The sequence below is a fragment of the Oratosquilla oratoria genome, chromosome 41 (assembly GCF_046742065.1).
Source record: "Oratosquilla oratoria isolate Oo_2021 chromosome 41, ASM4674206v1, whole genome shotgun sequence".
NCBI lineage: Eukaryota > Metazoa > Arthropoda > Malacostraca > Stomatopoda > Squillidae > Oratosquilla > Oratosquilla oratoria.
In genome coordinates this window covers 1,727,675-1,747,500 of record NC_134817.1, presented here as the reverse complement: position 1 = coordinate 1,747,500, position 19,826 = coordinate 1,727,675, and the positions used below count along the sequence as shown (strand labels likewise).

Sequence of the window (19,826 nt, the reverse complement as noted above, 5' to 3'; positions counted from 1 at the left end):
AGGGTAGTGAGTTTAAACGCCAAGAATCCGTTGAAGTTTTATTACTGACGTTTCATCCAACTAGGACTTCTTCAGAGTGTACACATGTAAGACATTGACAACTTATATATTCACACAGCTCACCCCGTTCCTCCCCGGTCAATGTTGTCATTTCGCTTTCGTCTAGCTTTGTGGAAAATAAGCTGCTTGCTACCCTCGCTAACTTGACAAAACCGTCCCGATGATTACTGACGAAACGTCAGTAATAAAACTTCAACGGATTCTTGGCGTTTAAACTCACCACCTTACCACTCATTCTGTCTTCACACCTCAATATGTATATGCATATGTATATGTATATGTATATGTATATGTATATGTATATGTATATGTATATGTGTGTGTGTGTGTGTGTGTGTGTGTGTGTGTGTGTGTGTGTGTGTGTGTGTGTGTGTGTATACATACATACATACATACATACATACATACACACACGTGATCCAAGACCTTGGTGAATCACACAAGCACACACACACGCGCACGCGCGTATAATACAACTAGGTAAATACACACACATGTATGTGTGTGTGTGTTTACTACCTCGTTCCTTATAAGCCGTAGGCCCTCTGACCCCACCAATTATTCATCACTCATACTTCGTTTTGTTCTTCTTTCTTCCTCTTGTTCATTGAGTTCAAGGGAAAACAACTCGTCACATCCGGAGGATGAGCAGTCCTGTGACAATCCTTCGCCACACTTGACCGCACCAAGGGGTCTCGGTTGCAAAATATAGAAGCGGGTCTCAGGATGTGACTCAAGCGTTGTTTCAACTAAGACTTAGTTACATGCGAGAAGAGACCTTTAAAGTATTTATACGGTAGAGCGAATTGTAATGAACATCATTTACTTGACAGTAGCTGATCATAATGGCTTTCTATATGTATGTGTATTTACAAATATTTACCTAGTTCTGCTGTAGTATATACGGTTGGAGATGTGTTTATTGGGTTTCGTCTCTATATCTGCTGGCCTTGAATATGATTTCTTCCTCCACAAATCGGCCCTTCTATGTGTATATGTGTTTACCTATTTCGCTAACTGTAATACGAGTATATGGGATGGATCATAGAATTCCGTCTCTATATCTTCAAATATCAAAGTCTACCTAAAATATTTTACAGTATGCGCTTGGACAATTGGTTCGTATAATTCATTGAACAAATCGATACATATATGTGGAGAGTCCATTAAAGAATTTGGGTCTCCTCAGTGTGCCAGCATATGAATGGTAATGCCACAAGCTGCTGCAAAATTTGATGGAGATGGAGAGATGATAACTGAGGAGGCGGTAAGGAGATGGGCAGAGTATTCTAGGGAACTGCAAAATATGGAAGAGGATAGGGAGTGAGTGGTGGTTGTAGTGGGAGGCGCTAAGAAAACGACAGTAATGGGTGAGGAAAATGGAGAAGAAATAAGATAAGGTGTATGACACTCAAAATGATGAGAGCAAGTAAGGCATCTGGGTTAGACAGGTATCAAGTGGAGTCTCTGAAGAAGGAAGATACAGTAATAGTGGTCTGGCTAGTGAGATTGTTTAAGGTGTGTCTAAGGGAGGGTAGAGTACCGGCGGACTGGACGAGTACCTGTATAGTTCCAATTTACAAGGAAAAATAGGACAAATGTGGGTGTAGTAATTTCAGAGGGATCAGTTTGTTGAATGTAGTTAGGAAGGCATATGGAAGGGTTTTAACTGAAAGGATCAGATTTTTGTGGTAAGACAGATATGTGAGAAATCTTTAGGATTTTTTCTTTTTGGGGGAGGGGGTTATGTATTCGGAAAAGGTATATGACAGGGTAGACAGGAAGGCACTGTGGGATATTTTGTAGATATATGGGATCGGAGGAAAGCTGTTAAGGGCAGTCAAGAGTCTTTATGAGAGTAGCTGAGCCTAGGTTAGATTTAGAAATGGAGAGAGTGAGTGGTTGGAGGTAAAACGTGGACTTCATCAGGGATATGTCATGTCGCCATGGCTGTTCAATGTGTACATGGATAAAGGTTTTACAGGAGGTAAATACGAGGGTAATGGGCCGGGGACTGGAGATAGTTAAAGAAAATGGAGAAAAGTGGGAGGTGAGCAATTTGTTGTTTGCTGACGACATTGCACTTGTGGCAAGGTCAGAAGGGGATAATGGGTTTAGTTGCGGAATTTGGGAGGGTATGCGATAAGATGAAGTTGAATGTAAATGTGGGTACAAATAAGGTGAGATGTATAAGGAGAGAGTATGGCAGCGATTTGTAAGTCTTAAAGGAGAGAGGCTGGAGGAAGTGGATAGATTTAGGTACTTGGGGTCACATGTGTCAGGAAAGGGAGTGGAGGTGGGGGTAATTTGTAAATTGCGAGTAAATGCCTTGAGAGATTAAGAAGCGTCATGAGAGATAGACATTTGGGAATGGATGCAAATAGGAGATTAAGGGGTAATTATGCCTTTGTGCCGACAGCACTGTATGGGGCAGAGACATGGAATTTAAGAGAGGCAAAGAGAAAAAGTTTGAATGTGTTTGAGATGAAATCTCTGAGAAGTATGGTAGGGGTTACAAGGTTGGATAGAGTGAGAAATGAGGAGGTGAGGAGGAGAGATGGGGTGGAAAAGGAGTGGCAGATAGGGTTGATGAAAGAGTGTTGGTATGGTTTGGACACATAGAAAGAATGAGTGAAGAAAGATTAATACAAGAGGTGTGGAAGACGGAGGTGGATGGAGTAAATATGAGGGGATGACCGAGGATAAGATGGATGGATGTAGTGAAAGGGGCGATGAGCAGGAGGGGCTGGGTGTCTATTAAACAAGGAAGGGAGAGGGCAGAAGATAGGGGCGAATGGAGAAAGAATGTGTGTAGATGATCTTGTGATGCAAGGAAGGAAGGGTTGGATGATTGGGGGTTTAGGGAGTCGTTATGTGTTAATGATATTCTGGCTCAACCTGAAGGGATTTCTCTCCGTCTTTTATTTTTCTGCATGAGGGTATGGAGAGTGGGGTGGGTCACCGATTAAATGAAGCGGCCTTGCTGTGAATGTGCTGTCTTGCTGTATTGCTTTTAACCCAGGGCAGTGGGTGGGATACAGGGATGACCTGTCGTCCATGAGGAGCTAAGATGAGAGAAAAAATGGTGGAAGGGAGTGGAATGGGAGGGACATGAAATGGGAGTGAATATAGCCTTTTGACTTTGGCTACCTCCCTGGTAAGAGGGAAGAAAGCTCTTGGTATGTTTGTATATATATATATATATATATATATATATATATATATATATATATATATATATATACAAACATACATACTGAGAATAGTATATAACCTTTCATCCCACACACATTTGCATACCTAAAGGTCCTTCAGGGACGAAGAAAGGATGTTGTTGATGAGCCGTCCGTGGCACTCCTGAGAGTCGCTTCCATCCGGGATGCATACGGCCTTCTTCTAAAGGACGCCACCGGCGTATTGAGCCCGCGGCCAAGTGGGCTCGACAAATGAAAGGCTAGACGACAGCTTCCACCTAACCAGGCGACCAGAGTTCTCACCCTTTTTCTTATCTATGTCAGCGGACGATTCAACTCTCTTGTTCTTCGTAAGAATCTTCTTCCTAGGAACAGCGAGAGCGATCGAATGTGCAAGGCAACAAGAGTACAATTTTGAACATGGTCCATAGCCTGAGTGACGAATCGGGACTGCCCTAGCTGTCAACATTGCCTTCCTTCAGAACACACTGGCCAGCAACTTCTCAAGAGTCTAAGGCAGGGGTTCTCAGCCTTACTTGGCCCATTCACCCCTTTCACCATTTGTCAGAATGTCATTCCCCCCCTCCTTTCCAAGATTGTCTGTTTCAAAAGGTGCATTCTAAATAATATTCATATATTACTAAAAACCCTTTTATTTTATCCAAATTAGTATATATTTTCCCCAAATTAGTATAAATCCAGCCCAGGTGACAGGCCAGATAGGCCAAAACCTATAATTGCTTTCCTCACCCCGTAAGCTGACTGTGGTCACAAACCCCCAGAAATCCCAAAATTCCCCCCTGGGGGTGAATTTCACCCCTAATGAGAACCCCTGGTCTAAGGGAACAGGCAAGTGGCGGAAGCTTTGAAGGGCGGTGGCAGTCCACTCGATCAGATGGTCGGAGTTCCGCTCGGCCCTTGACCCGAGGCGATCTCAATGAACTAAGGAAGGAGGACCCTGATGAAGAAGAGCTGAGTCACCCAAAGACCTAGGCCGGAAGAGGAGAATCTTTGGCACCTGACCATGTGTTTAGGGCACAAAAAGCTAATATTTACCCTCATTCCGCTGGATTTTGAGCCACATTTTGACCCATGTCCGTTAACATGTCTCGCCATTCTTCTCAATTTTGAGTTGCTTCAAATATCCTCTTCCACCTTGTCCCGTAAATGCAGCCCCGACTCCATTGGTCCACAGTCTTCATAGCCTTCCTCTCCGTCTACGTCTATCCTCATTCATGCGGGCAAGATATGTAGACCTGTCACGAACCACCTATGGGGCAGGCTAGTCGCGACACGGAAAAAAAAAGTTAAGGCCGTGCGCAATTCGGACCTTAAAATCAAATATCATTATAAGAATAAAATAACACATACAACATAAATGGACATATAATTAAAAAAGATAGCAAGAACAGGTGGTTGAAACAAAGTCTTGACTATAGTGTAGATGAGTCTTGATTCTGGTTACTAAGGTTGCACCAACGGTCTCGGGAACAAATGTGTTGTTTGAGGTGAGACTGATGTACGATAACTTCTGGTAGGTGAAGCCTCTGGTAGTCGGGAACACGTAAGATATTTGTTGATATTTCGTAGTTGAGAAATAACAGATTGTCAAATCGCACGCAGTCCAGCAGCAGTCTAGAGATGTCCAAAACAATTTGGGAAAACACAAAGGCTGTACACTTCGCATGGAGATGGGCATCCGTTGTGGTCCAGAAGACTTGTTTAGCGGAGTTGTAGTCGACAAATGTAGAATAATTTTTACGTAGATTCAGATGGCCCCTGGGCGTCTGCTTCTTTTCTTGTCTTCTTTGTTCTTTTCACGTTTTGAATCCTCTGCTTCTCTTCTCTGTGTGTCTCTCTGTTTCGCTTTATATATACCCCAGGAATGGAAGCTTACATTTCTGGGATGACAAAACGTATTTAAAGTGGTAGTTTAAAGATCCCCAACCAATGGGAAAGTAGAATGAACTTTCCCACCAAATTATGTTACGTCATCTGACAGTACGTATTGAGGCGCGCCCCAACAGGCGGGTATTGCGCAATACTTAACATTTTAAAAAATATACATTAATAGTTATGAAATACAATACAAAATACTACACATCATATTCATGTAAATCGTGTCTTAAAAATACAAACAGGAGACTTTATTCACACAAGGGCATGACAGAGCACAACCACAGGATTCTATTCACGCTAAGGACGTGACAAAACCCTTTCCACGAATTTGATTTATGATGATTTTGTCTTTGTTAATCCACCCTCGAACAATCTTATTCATCTCTTAAAGACCTTTTTTGTCCTCACCTTTCCAGGCAACTGGTTAAATTCCTTGTTTTGTTCCGCCTCCAGCGCCAGGCAATTTCATTTAATTTTGGATGAGCCTCTTGTCCTCAAATGAATGAGGAAAAGATCTGTAATGGATTATGTCTGTGGAGTCGACATGCATAGTAGGGTGACCTCTGCCCTTTTGAGATTTGGGCATTTGTTTGCAGTTATGTCACTTTGGCTTTTCCATTCATGAACATCAGTGGTGCCTCTCCTACTTAAATTAATGTGCGTGATTTTATTCAGCTTTGCGATATCTTTTTGAACACACACATGTGCAGCAGATTTGTATTCTTGTATGTGAAAGAAAAAACTACCGTTGAGAAAGCAACTGTTATATATTATTTTGTTAACAGAAAATCCTTTTTCTGTTCAAAAAGAGCTCTACCACTCTTCAGCCTTAGACAGCGAAGACTAATGAATGTGTTACCACTGAGCTGAGGAAACCCATTTTGCACTTAGATTATTGAGTTTTTCTTTTATAATTACAAAGGATTGGTTACAAGGACAAAACATCACTTATCGAGGTCGGATGCAGAAAATAAATATAATAATGTTATTTGTTACCTCTAGATTTACTGACTGGAAACTCACAAGCCAGACGTCTTCTAGCCTTCCCATAGATCTCCGAGAAGAAATTTGAGACCCTTGCCTCTTCTGCGTTAGAGCTGGTTTGTTTGACTGCAGGACCTTTTGGATACGGACATTTCAGTCACGGACACCTCAGACACCAGACATAAACTACAACTTCTGTTTTTTTTTCTTTTCACATAAATGATAAAGAAATACATTCTTGTATATAAATTTTGTTCCTTTCTTCGGAAATAACAAAATCACATGCTGAAGTATCACACTTTGTTATCATAGTGTAATGCATGCCAAATATATCACACTATATATATAAGACTGTAGATCTTTAGGGCGATGGGCATCCCAGGAACGGTGATAGACAGGCTTGCTGGTGTGTCCAGGCATATGTGCCTTGACCTCCTAAGGTACAGCCACAAAAGTGAAAGTGAAGATCTGGTTGGTACAGTCATTGGTGCAGGAAGTCTTCCTCTTTATGACCTGGCAAGCCAACTCCACTTAACATAACACAGTATCAGCAAGGTGGTTGTGCTCAGGCGCGGATACAAAGGGGGAGCCCCAGGGGGCCTGGGCACCCCCCAATACCCCAAATATGGTACACTCATCTTGAGTTTGATTTTCCTTGGATAAACACTTTTTAGTGCGAATTTATGATTTGAATTATATTTGTGAATTATATATGATTTTACATACAATTACGAGCAAAACAGACTTAGGTTTCTGGACCAATCTCCAAGCCAACAGCATTATTCTTGGGGTTAAAATATCGGTGTGTTTCAAGTATCGGTTATCGCTTATCGGTTCGCCCCCCCCCCCCAAATAACATTCCTGGATCCACGCCTGGTTGTGCTCACCAATCAGTCTTGAGATGGTAAGGCTGGTGGTCTTTAAATGAGCAGTACACAGGATGGTGCTTTCTCGCTTGGTACAACTCCAGGTGATTTCATCTTTTGACTTGGTAATATGCTTCTAAGTGTACATGAAGCCATCCAGTCAGATCCTCTGATCACCTCTTTTTGTTGGAATGACCTCTAGCTCAGCTGACATTATTGAGTAAGTCAGGGAAACTGATATGGGATCACCTGTCATGTGCCCATAATATCATGGTGGTGTGCTTGACACATTTTATCTTTATGATGTTAATCTATTCTATTTAGCTGTAGAATGGGTTCTCGATTTGAGAGAGAGAGAGAGAGAGAGAGAGAGAGAGAGAGAGAGAGAGAGAGAGAGAGAGAGAGAGAGAGAGAGAGAGAGAGAGAGAGAAAGAGAGAGAGAGAGAGAGAGGGGGGGGGGAAAGGCCTTGTGTTTACCAGACCAAAATTCTAGACACAGCAATTAGCCAGACAGGGAATGAAATGATGATATCATTTGTTGTGCCTAAAATTGGGACAGTTTGGGCTTAGTCATGGTGGTGTTTGTCATACAAATATCCTTTCACTGCACACGGAGCCTGAATAAAATCAATTGGTGGCAGCCAGAACAAGTTCACAAACTCTAAGTAGCAGAATTGAATTTAACCTTTTTGCTATGCAATTGGGTTTCCCTCAGCTGAATAAAATCATTTGAGGAAAACCAGAACAAATATATGCTATCAATAGCAGTGAAAGTGTTATATGGTGTCCTTCAAGATGGGTTTCAGAGAAAACTACCTCCCTGCCACATATCTTCATATCCTGTCAGCACCTTCACATAGACTGGACTTACAATGAATCTCTCTCTTCTTGTTGTATGCAGAGGGAGCATACATTAAACACTGTAAAGTTTCTATTGTTGACAGTGAAGGAAATGGGTTTTGGGAGCCACAGTGGTGAATGCTGAGGCTGTGTCCAGGGTTCATGTTTGAAAACCATACATCCATAAGTAGAATCTGAGCATTAAAAAAAAATATATATATATGTGCAAATTGAACCCTACAACTTTCACACTCAATGGCAATATAACAGTTTATTTCTCACATCTTTTTAGATAGTAGATTTGAATAAGGAGTTTACATTCCATGACTTAGGGTCCTTCAATCAAATCATAGAATAAATACAGAATCCTGAGAAGTACCCTCATCATCATGATCCAGAGCCTGGTGCATCTCCGCACCACCTCAGAGGGCCTTCATGTTACCATGTGGAAGAACAGGATTTCTTTAAGGTGCTGGGCACTCGCGAATACTTTTGGTTGTGGAGAAATAATGATTTGGATTGCAAGTCACTTGGGGATAGTGAGATAGCTCTTCTGGGAGTAAGGCATCTTCCCTCAGCCAAGAAAAAAAATCACACGGCGTTAACTGAATTGGACATACAAGGCAGGGGCAAAGGTGAAATAGGTTTAAATCCTCTGAGGGGTGGAGGTGGGTGGGGGTTCTCTCACCAGAGGAACATTATCTGCTGATAACCAGAAAGAGTACAATGCAGTTGCAAAGTCATCTTTATGACAATGCAAGCTATTTCTTAAACACCATTACATAGGGAGTCCTTACCCAAATACCATGCCACTGTGGGCTACTGTCTGGGGTATAACTGATCAAGTGAACTACTACGCAATATTAGAGTTATTTTCCTAAGGGTATCTAGGAATGATTGCACTGACCTAACTTTCTTTGGCATAGTGCTAACAATAATCATGTCACGTTGAATCTATGGACAACCATGTCAAGATACGGTGAGACAAACATGATGTTACACAAAGTACGATGGGGAAGAATTCGGCTTATAAAGTTGGGGAAGGAGCCCGTTAGGAAAGACTCCAATTAGTGTGACTTCATTCCCCCCACACGCACCTGGTGAGATTAAAATTAATTGTAGTTTGGCCTCTGCCATTTTTCAAAGTCTAGTGTACCAGTTAGTGAATTCAAGGTTATGGTAACAATTTGAGTACCACACTGAAAGCCAGTTTTATTTCAGTCAATCATTTACACTTCATATGTCGAGAGTAGAAAATGATTATTAGAAAAATCATCTACATTGTATTGAAAAACATCTGTGATATAAAGACATTTCATAAAGTTAATATTATGAATCCCATATAGCTGGAAGGTCAAGGATTGACTGTGGCCTTGACCAAAAAGTATTCCTGTTAGACTTAGCATGCACATTACTACTTCATAACTGTTTGATAAAGAAATATTTTGTTGCTGACTTGACTCAAAATACTGTAGAAAAAGTGATTTGGCGGAGGAGGGGAATAGTTTAGTGTTTGGGGTCACTTGTAGCAGGAAATGGAGAAGTGGGGGTGGGGAGAGTAAACTGTAGAGTATCATGAGATATCATGAGAGGTGCTAAAAATGGGAGGGAGGAAGGAGGGTGGAGGGGAGTGGAATATATAGGAAATGGAATGGGTGGGAGTGGTTTCTATGCCTTTTTCTTTTTGGCTACCCCCCGTGTAGGGGGAAAAAGCCTTTGGTATATGTATGTATGTATGTATCATGAGATATAGGTATCAGGGGACGGATACAAAAGAAAAGACTATATGAAAGGGTGATTGTGCCTACAACACTGGTTAGAGCACAAACTTGGAATGTAAGGGAGGCTTAAAGGAGAATTCTAAATTTGTTTGAGATTAAATGTTTGAGATGTATGTTGGGTGCAACAAGAATGGATAGTGTGACAAATGAAGAGGTGTGGGAGAGAGCAGAGGTGGATGGAGTGAACTTGAGGGGAAGACCTAGAATGAGATGGACGGATGGGGTGAAGGAGGCCTTGAGTAAAAGGAGAATGTCTGTTGAGCAGGGAAGGGAGTGGGCAAGAAATAGGTGTGAGTGGAGAATGGTTGTGAATGGGTGATAAATTGACTCCTCATCTTCTCTATTTACACATAAGAGGATGAAGAGGGAGGGTCATCATACAAACAAGACAGTGGAGGTAAATCAGTTTAGATTGTTGGGCCCTGCTGTGGATATGCTGTGTCTTGATGCATTGTTTCTGACTTGGACAGAAGGAGCCAAGTTAAAAGGGAAGCAAATGGGTGTTGGATGCATATGAGATGGGTGGGGGTGTGGGTGTATGCCTTGGCTGGGTACTTCTCTTATAGGGGGAAGATTTGTTTTAGTATATAGATGTACAGATTGACCTCTCATTAATGGACTAAAAGGGGGGTAACGGTGTCTGTTGATGTGCATAATCCATTGATTTGGAGTGGGTTTCGGGTGGCATAGTGATTGCACAGCACTAAATAACAGCACCAAAAACACATCAAAAACACCACAAACACAGCTAATTAACGTCCGTTAATGAGAGGTCAATCTGTATAGACAAAACACCTTGCAGGCAACATCTTAGTAGTCTAATCTTTAAATTGAGTAACTGAAGTAGCAGTACATGTTAGCTAAGGTCTTACAGCTGCTTAAGGTGACTGGGGATCTGCTGGGTGATTAAGCTGGATCTACTGTGTTGAGCTGTACTACCATCCGCGTGTCGTCTTCCATGTGGCCGTAACCTTACCCTGATTAACGACATGGTAGTATGGGTACATGGCTGCCGTGGCGCAGGACTGTTCAAGTAAAGATAAATCAACTTTTAATTGCATAAATATGTTAATGTATGGATATATGGACAAGAAGATATCTGCAATGATGGAAATAATAACAACAATAACAATAATGATAACAATTACAAGGTATGTATATACCAAAGACCTTTAAATGGCTGAGCCAAGACATGCCTTGACACTTCATCATTAATTAGAAATATACAAGGATGGTTGTCACATAACACCATTCACACTCCATCGCCATAAGCCACAATTTCTTCGAGCAACTCCACATGCAGCCAACCCTCTCATTCCACAGAGGTCTTGCCAAGAATGGTCAGGTTGCTCTGTGGGCATCCCTAGCTCCATTTCGTCTCCTTCACTGAAGGCTGTTGCTTGTGGAGATAATTCTGTGACTAGGATCAACATCAGGGAAATGTGCCACATTCCCATAGAGCTGGGAATGATGTTCATGAATTTTGTTGGCAACAGACCTTGACTGAGTCTCATGGAATGTTGGTAGATCATCATACCAATGATACCACCATGATTCTTTAAAGACACTTGATGCTGAGGACATTCAGAGGCATCTTCAAGTCAGCATTTACCGTAATGTCCATGTATCACAATCTTACAGCAAGACAGGGAACACAAATGATTGGAAGATTTGTTTTTTAGTCCTTCTTTATATAAATGTCGACAACACTATACTCTGGTTGAGATCAATGACACTATGGGCTATGCCAAACTTGTGAAGACCTCCTAACATGACTAACCACTATTACACACAACACTAAAGGCATGTAAAGTTTTTTTGCTGACAGATTGACCTGCATCGTCTTGTAAGCCTTTGCCTAGACCTTGCTCTAAGTCTGAATGGCCAAGAATTCTAACGATCTCATCTCTTTGTGTAGTGATTCAAGGATTACAATCAGGACCGCCAACAACTTTGCAAGAAGTACGACATCTTCAGCAAAAATAATTTCACCGACCTTACTATTGCCAATGAATGGCCTGCAATGACACCAATTGCCAAATCTGCCCAGTGCCCAGTGAATGCAGGTGTTGACACATGTCTGAATGAGGACAAGTTCCTGCCTCATGTCTGAATTAAAAGGAAAGATGTCAGACACAGCTCTATAGCACTCTCTGCCCTAGAGTACAAGACAGACATCAGATCAATAATCCTTGCAGGAATACCCATAATGCCCTGAACCAAATCCCTTCTTGAGATTAACATAGGCTGCAAACAAGCCCTGATGAAAATCAAGTTGATGTTCAAAAGCCTTTGGTATATGTATGTATGTATACCATATATACATACAATATATTATCATTATTATTATCATTATAATTCCTATTATCATTATAATCATTATTATCATCATCACTATCATTGTATATATATATACATACACAAAAAGAGAAAGGGAAAAATATGTAGTTCCTGACAAGGGCAACAAAGTACTTACATGCCAGGGCAGGATGTGCAGCAGGGAGTTTATGGGAAATTGAGCAAAGTCCAAGGATCCCTCAAGAGGTTCCACAAAACCAATTTCTTGGGTCATTGCACATAACCTGTGTAAAAAAAAAAATACTTCAACCAACCGGCACTAAACCTTTCCCTATGGTTTTGTTGCTATGTACAACATTCTGTCAACAGAAAGGAGGTAGGTTGGAGGGCCAGGTGGGATACAGGAAGCTGGAAAGATACAAAGGGATAACAGGGAGGGAGAGAGGGGATGGTCAAGAAGGCCATGACTCATGCATGGATCTGTGCAACTAGCCTCTTGCTATAGTTCTTGGGCCAGACCAGATATCTGTACCACCTAGGAGGCATGTCTTCTTAGGTGCCAGATCATTTGATCCACATATGTGAGTAGAGAACTGTGATAACCATTCTAACAGAATAGCATTATTCTTTTGTTGATGGATAAAGTATTTTTATATTAATTGCCCTTGAACATCTTGCTGTTACATTGATGATGCACTACAAATCATGCTGACCGAGGAAAATGAATATTGATGCAACAACAGCAACAGAAACTATCTAGTTTATGATAAACAGAAACCTTGTTCCAGCTGAAGACCATTTCTCACAGGACACAAGAAAAGAGTCACTATCCAGCTGTGGGACCCAGATGAAGAAACCACCCACAAAGATGTACTGCAGCAATCTCCCGACAGTTAGGTGGTCTGGAACTGCCCATATGTGAACCCAGGGAAATAAGACACTATGATCCAAATGTTTTCATCCATTCAGACATTTTCGAGGAATACAGAATGACAAAGAGTAGGAACATATATACAGAAAGGTAGTAGACATGACAAGAATATGTGAGGTCACACAAGACAATTTTTCACCAAAACATATCATGGCGGGGACACACCGTGAGCTACTACATATAATCAACAAATTTCTTTGCAATGAAATGATCAAGTTTATATAAGCCTAAACTTATGTTCATAATGTTATTAAAAGAGTGTTTAATCAAACTGGATTCAATAATGTTTATACTGAAAGGATAACGCATATACAAATAGCATCACCTGGCATTCAATCAAAGAAAACATATGGTATAACCTGGTACAGACAGGGTTAACTTGAGCATGGTAAAACGAATACTATAAGGTAAGTTAGCAAGGGGGTGAGGGATAGCCAGAAAACCTCTCCACTGCGCAGGTAGATGATGACATTAACACAAATATCGAGACCAGGGTTCCGTGGGTCGAGAGCTGTCAGTCACTTACACACCAGTGTATGGAGCAAAGCTCCATCTTCTGATTAAAGGGGTAGCTAAGGCAGACAAATAACATATAAAAATGCCAACAGTTTATATAGTGCAGAGGTGCAATGCCGTTAGACTGAAAGGTGATAACAATATACATTTCTTTTCACTACCCAAAGATAAAGAACTTTGAAAGAAATGGATTGAATTATGTGGCACACACAATACTTGGTCATTTGGATATGTATGCAGCCGTCATTTTGAAAGTAACTATTTATTAGCAACATTTCCTGAAATTTTCATTCAATTGCAAATAAACAGACTAAAGAATCCGGTTAAAACATAACTGAGCTTGGTGGAGATAAAGGTCTACATACAAAATCCACGCTTGAGGAGGTATGGAAACCCACGCAAATCCAAAATGTAATATAATAAAAACCATATGATGCTTTTATGTGTTATTACTACTATATTCAGCTAGTTGGTGTGTATCAACAGTATAATATCTTCCTCATCTACCTGATCAACATATAAATTGACATGTCATCCCATCTAATAACTCGTCATATCAATATAATCCACCTAATGTGAAAGCATGGAAAACATTTTTATAACTTTTCTGGCAGTCATATCTCAGATACTGATAATTTGAGGATAAGAAAGTGATACTGAGTAATTTCAGTATTATGTGAACATCATAGTGTAATTTTAAAGTTTACCATACATAGATGGTTTTCTTTAAAGTTTACATTTTCTTCCACCTCTCACTCTCTCCCCCTCTGGATTTCCTATGACGTCACGGTGGAGGTGCGCGGAGGGGGGGGGGTGCTCAACGTACCTTATAGTATTCGTTTTACCTTGAACTTGAGTTCAAATCTGCTTCCCTCTCGTTCTATTCTCATCTCAAGGAATGTATCCTTTTACCGAGTGTATTCTCCATCATACATTCTAGATTTCGATCGAGCTTTCACTGTCCCCAGCCTGAGGAGGTGGGACGCCCTGGGCAACCCAAGGTCCATATACTATATGGACCTTGGGGCAACCGTACATATGCTTACTTACTTGAGGTTTGGATGTCCACGGAAGACGCCATAGCCCGTCCGCATACATCCCCAGCCCTGTTTACTTAGACCCAGGAACCCACAGTCGATGAGCATCTGCAAAGAGTATCATCGTTTGTACGCCACACTAATATAAACAATTCCAACAACAATAACATTATCAATTATTACGATATGCGCGCAACAAACCAGTATATCAATATTAACCTGACGGTTGTCACCTGAAACCGTTGAAGGCCATGGCCATGAGGCGAGTTCGAACCTCAATGTGCTGTGACGTCATATACATAACCTATTCATTATGAGCAACCACCATCATCACTACCACCTAGTTTGATCAAATTTACGAAAAGGAGAGAGTGATTACCACCACAACCACGAGAAGGCACCCATATTTTGTTGGTGCAACTATAACGTCAGGTTTACCTCCATATGTCGCCTAGCCAGGTGCAGCTTGAAGTCTACCGCGTGATCTGCGTTCCTCCGGGAGGCTCCACTCACCTGTCCAATCAAACATGTGTCCTGCCCAAATACATAAAAAACGTGACCTGTCCACGTGACCTGACCTGACCTAACCTATTTGTGTCAGTCTTAGAAGATGTGCGAAGTGTGTATCGCTAGAATAAATGTATGGGAATGTATGATAACACGTTTATTTTTACATTTCTTCCTTTAATATGAATGTAATTAGAAATCCAATTATCTATCTAAGTCATTCCTAGGATATGTACAAAACGTATATTTATCGCTAAAATAAATGAATGGATATTGTAGACCTCACGGTATAGTGTGGCAGACCTTACGCTATAGTAGCACCATTTTGTTTATCTTAACTTGGCGGAAGTGTTCGTTGCTGTCGTTACAGTAGAGTTGGTGGATCTTTTAACATAATGGAATTCCAACTTTACTCCGTTTTCTTTCTCTCTCTCTCTTTGTGTTACGGTGCGCATTTCAGTGTGGCTCGGTGCAAAATCTAAGAATATAAGGTCTAACCACTTCCGACCGAATTTCGAGGGAGTTGGCACAGCGGGCCCGTGAACGTCACCTGGCTGTTCAAAGTGGGGTTAGCGGGTCCTACAGTTGTCAGTTGAAGCTGGTCCGTGGTTCGAAAATGACGTCGCCTTCGCTCGCACCGCTCCACTCAATTAGTTATATTCTGACAAATATTATATAAAATATATATATAAATATATATAAAATATTATAGTTCCTGTCTATATATATGAATATATAATATATATATGATATATAATATATATATATATATTATATAAAATATTATAGTTCCTGTCTTCCTTGGCGTTTCACAGTTTTCTTCAGTGTATCACAAAGAGAAAATGGACGCATCCAAATGACGTCAGAAGCTGCGCAGAACTGCTCCAGCGGTTAGACCTGTTTACTTAGACCTTGGCTCGGTGGATCGATTGTTGTTCTCACACGACTCTCCGCATACAACGTACTCAGTACAAGGACTTACGGTAGTATTCCGTCGGCATTAACCAGCGCTTCTAACCTTGGGGTCAATATCGCACCGGAGAGGTGAAGTGATTGAATAGTGTAGCTAATATTTTGTCATCAACAACCACCGCTTTTATTCTTGGGGACGACATTGCACCGAAGAATCATAGAGGTCATAAAGGAGCGGAGAAAGATGACAGATAAGGAGGGATAATACAAATTAAAAGTGATCAACAATAATTTCTGATTGGAATTTTGTCTCCAACCAGAAAAAAGAAATGGATAAGTAAATAAATAAATAAAAAACAAATCTTGCATGACTGTTCCACTATAGACTCCATAAAACTTATGCAGCCAATACTTCATACGGGGTGGAGTCATAGAGGTGGCAAAGGAGAAATTTGACGAGGGTGATAGAACAAAGGGATAACATCAGTTAAAATTTATCAGTGTGTGTGTATATATATATATATATATATATATATATATATATATATATATATATATATATATATATATATATATATTGACATTCTGACAGGTTGACGTAAATGGGAGTAGGAAACAGGAGTTTAAATCTGAGTTTATTCCTTAACTCAGACCTTGTGTTTCCTACTCCCACTTACGCCATATATATCTATTATTATTATCATTATTCAAATACTAGTTTTAAATCATGAAATAATATATAATGACTCTGGTCCGTAGGTATGTAATTAAAGTTCCCTACAATATTGACCACATGATATTTATGCCCTCAGTACCCTATAAGAAGACAACACAATTCACCACGGATCTGCTGCAGCCTCTTGTCGAGACAAGGGGCCTTTAGATTGCCCTTATGAAGCACTCACACTATGGCGAGTTAAGCCCCGTCCCGTGCAGGCTTAGAGGTTGTGGCGAGGTCTTTGTCTAAATTACCGCGCTTCGGAAGAGATAGCCGCTGAACGGGAGGGCGGCGGGAAGGTCGGGACAGTTCGTGGTGGGTTTCAGGAAATTTTGAGGATTCACGAAATTCAAATATTGAGTCGGCGGCCGGCCAGGTCGGATACTTGAACGGGACGGTTACGGGACGCCTTCGCCGTCATGCGGCAACCATTATGCGCCGGACGTGGCGTCGTACCTGACCGGCCGGCGTCAGACGGCGCTCTAAATTACGTCGACGTACAGGAAGCGGTAGTCAGCATCGACGAGGGTCAGCAACACAAGGGAGTGGAAACCCTTGTAGATGTACCATTTTGAACCACCTTTGTTGGGACACCGCATAGCCACGTGTTTGCCATCTAGAGCCCCAATAGTGTGGTGGAAGTTCCAACGTCTGACGAACTTGTCTGACCCTACCCTCCATTCCTCTGGTGTCTTGGGGAACGACATGACCTCCTCCATGCATTCCTGTATGAATGCCTCACATGTCTTGTACACAAGGGTCGTGATGATGTTATGGTGCACCTTGAAGGTATACTGAAGGCTCTTATAGCTGTCGCCTAAGGCCACGTGGTATGGCTTACCAGAAGGTCGTATCCTGCTTCTCAATCCGGTGTGCCACATGACCCAGTATTTTTTTTAACAGCGTCACATCAAAGTTCAAGTAGTTGTTGTAGGCCGGGGCATCCCCAGAGGCAAGTTCCAGTAGTTGTAGGGTTTATCAATGATAGACCCAGTAGTTGTAGGGTTTATTAACGATAGCCCCAGTAGTTGTAGGGTTTGCTGGTGGTCGTTTGGGACTGTGAGGGCCATTGCAATATGCACATTGTGTATGTTGACGCGTCGGTAGCTGAAGGAAATGTGTGGTGAGGGGCGTGGTCACAATGGTTTTTATATGCAGCTGGTGGCCTATTGTAACTACGTCGGGGACCTGCATGACAAGGTCGTTGTCATGCGCCGCCGCCATTGCGCATGACAACGCAACGCAATGCAACCTCCAACGCAACCTCCTAGGTTGTCTATAGTCCAGTCTGTACCACTACTTCAATTTTGCTCTGCACATGGTTGTTCTGCAAACTGCAATTACCTGAACGACAGTACAACAGGAATGGATATAGATAATCTAGGTCAGGCCACCCACCTACTCTCCTAGTCTACTCTTGTCTACATGCTCATTTCCATCTAAGGGGATAACTACTAGTTAGATGCAAGATCACAAGAATACATGAGGCATGGTACTGTATTATTTTATACTCTACTCTGCGACATGCCTTATTCACCTCACTTTGATCACACACATTCCAGTGGACAGCACCAATTGGCAAAAAAAGACAAAATATTGCCTGAAGGAAGCATACTTCATAAGAAAATTATTTTGACAGTTACTGATTAAATCCAACTGGGTTAGGCAAGGTTAGTGAAGGTTAAGTTAGTGTAAGTTAGATTAGTGCTATGTTTATGTTGGTTTAAGCTTAGTCACATATATTGCGAAACACTTTTACAAAGTTACTACATTCTCTCTCTTTTATTTTCTTTCAATTCCGTTCATAAAAAAAAATATATATATATATATATATATATATATATATACTGTATATATATATATATATATATATATATATATATATATATAATGAAAATAAAGTTTTATGGTTTGATAAGTGACTTATATATGGTTACACTTCTACCAATGCAATGAAGATGCTTCCTCCTCCACATGGCCCTTTGACTTTGCTTTCATTGGCAATAGTGCCGCACCTGCACACACAGCACAGTACCTGGTTGCGGTGTGGGTAATGCCCGATGACACGGGTCGCCACGCTGCAGGCAATGTCGTCATATGTGCAGGACCCAAGTGTAGACTGCTGCACATCTGCAAAAGGAAGGTGTGTGTATGTGGCAGAGTTCAGAACAGAGCATTTTTGTCATAACATTTTAGTATGAACTTAGTCTAAACAAAAGGTCTATTTTTATGGGATGCTGTTTTGATGAAATTAGTGCAAAATCCTCAATCTCTGTATTACCATGTTTCATCATCTGAATGAAATCATCTGGCCTTTACCATAACAAAGGCGGCATTGGCACAATATAAAAAGGTATTATAAAAATGGTTGCTGAGGGAGTCTCCAGGGGTGGTGAGTTAGCTCTAAGCTGCAGCCATCCCCACATATGTACAGTTTGCAAGGAAAGAGCAAATATTACTTGCCTAGAAACACGTAGTTGCCAGGGTGAAGTTCAGTGAGCTTTTCCATCTCAGGGCAGGGTTGCCTGCAGGAGGGTGTGGAACCAATGCCCACAGTGGGGCATGGTACACCTGAACTCACAATTCTCTCTGAGACTGCCAACATGCGGTCTACAAGTAAAGAATGACAGTCATGGAAAAAAAAAATAAATAAATAAATAAATAAATAAATGAATGCATACATACATATACCAAAGACTTTTTCCCCCTTACAAGGGAGGTAGCCAAAAAACAAGGGCATAAAAACCATTCCCACCCATTCCATCCCTGATACACTCCACTCCCCTCCACCCTCCCTCTTATCTTGGCACCTCCTGGATGATGGGTCATCCCTGCATCTTGTCCACTGCCCTGGGTCAGAAGCAGTGTCACAATGAATAAATAATAATAATAGTAATAACAATAATGATAATAATAATAATAATGTGATAATTATATAATAAAGATAATAATAATAACAACAATAATAATAATAATATAGATAACACTATGTAACACAACTTTTGTCTTTGACAAGCATGAAGTGTGATTTTCCAACAGTTTTCATAGCAAAATAATAGCAAATGTCCATTATTCCTGTCAAACTTTGCTTTTGTGGCTTTTTCAATGTTTTTTGACACAAAAAAACTCATTTTCACCAAATATGGACAAACAAAAATAAAATCAAATGACACAAAAATTTATTTCAAAACTTCTGTTACTAATTTTCAGGATTGAATATGAACAGTTTTTCTTGATTTGCATGAATACAACAAATCACTTTCATGTATTATGAGCCCCCAGA

The 19,826-nt window shown here is 41.0% G+C and overlaps 1 protein-coding gene and 1 long non-coding RNA gene across 5 annotated transcripts in view; one reads left to right on the top strand and one right to left on the bottom strand.

Annotated features, from left to right (window-relative positions):
• The window catches only part of LOC143020893 (uncharacterized), a 37,313-nt gene that overhangs the window by 7,592 nt on the left and 9,895 nt on the right, over positions 1-19,826 (top strand). The window lies entirely within an intron of this gene.
• Positions 9,072-19,826, bottom strand: part of LOC143020891 (D-serine dehydratase-like) — a 33,298-nt gene continuing 22,543 nt past the window's right edge. The window contains exons 6-10 of the mRNA XM_076177773.1: positions 19,007-19,153; positions 18,579-18,673; positions 14,420-14,514; positions 12,101-12,206; positions 9,072-10,649 (exon numbers count right to left, since the gene is read on the bottom strand). Of these exons, the coding sequence (XP_076033888.1) occupies positions 10,560-10,649; positions 12,101-12,206; positions 14,420-14,514; positions 18,579-18,673; positions 19,007-19,153 (533 nt within the window). The 3' untranslated portion in view covers positions 9,072-10,559. The remainder of the gene's footprint in view (positions 10,650-12,100; positions 12,207-14,419; positions 14,515-18,578; positions 18,674-19,006; positions 19,154-19,826) is intronic.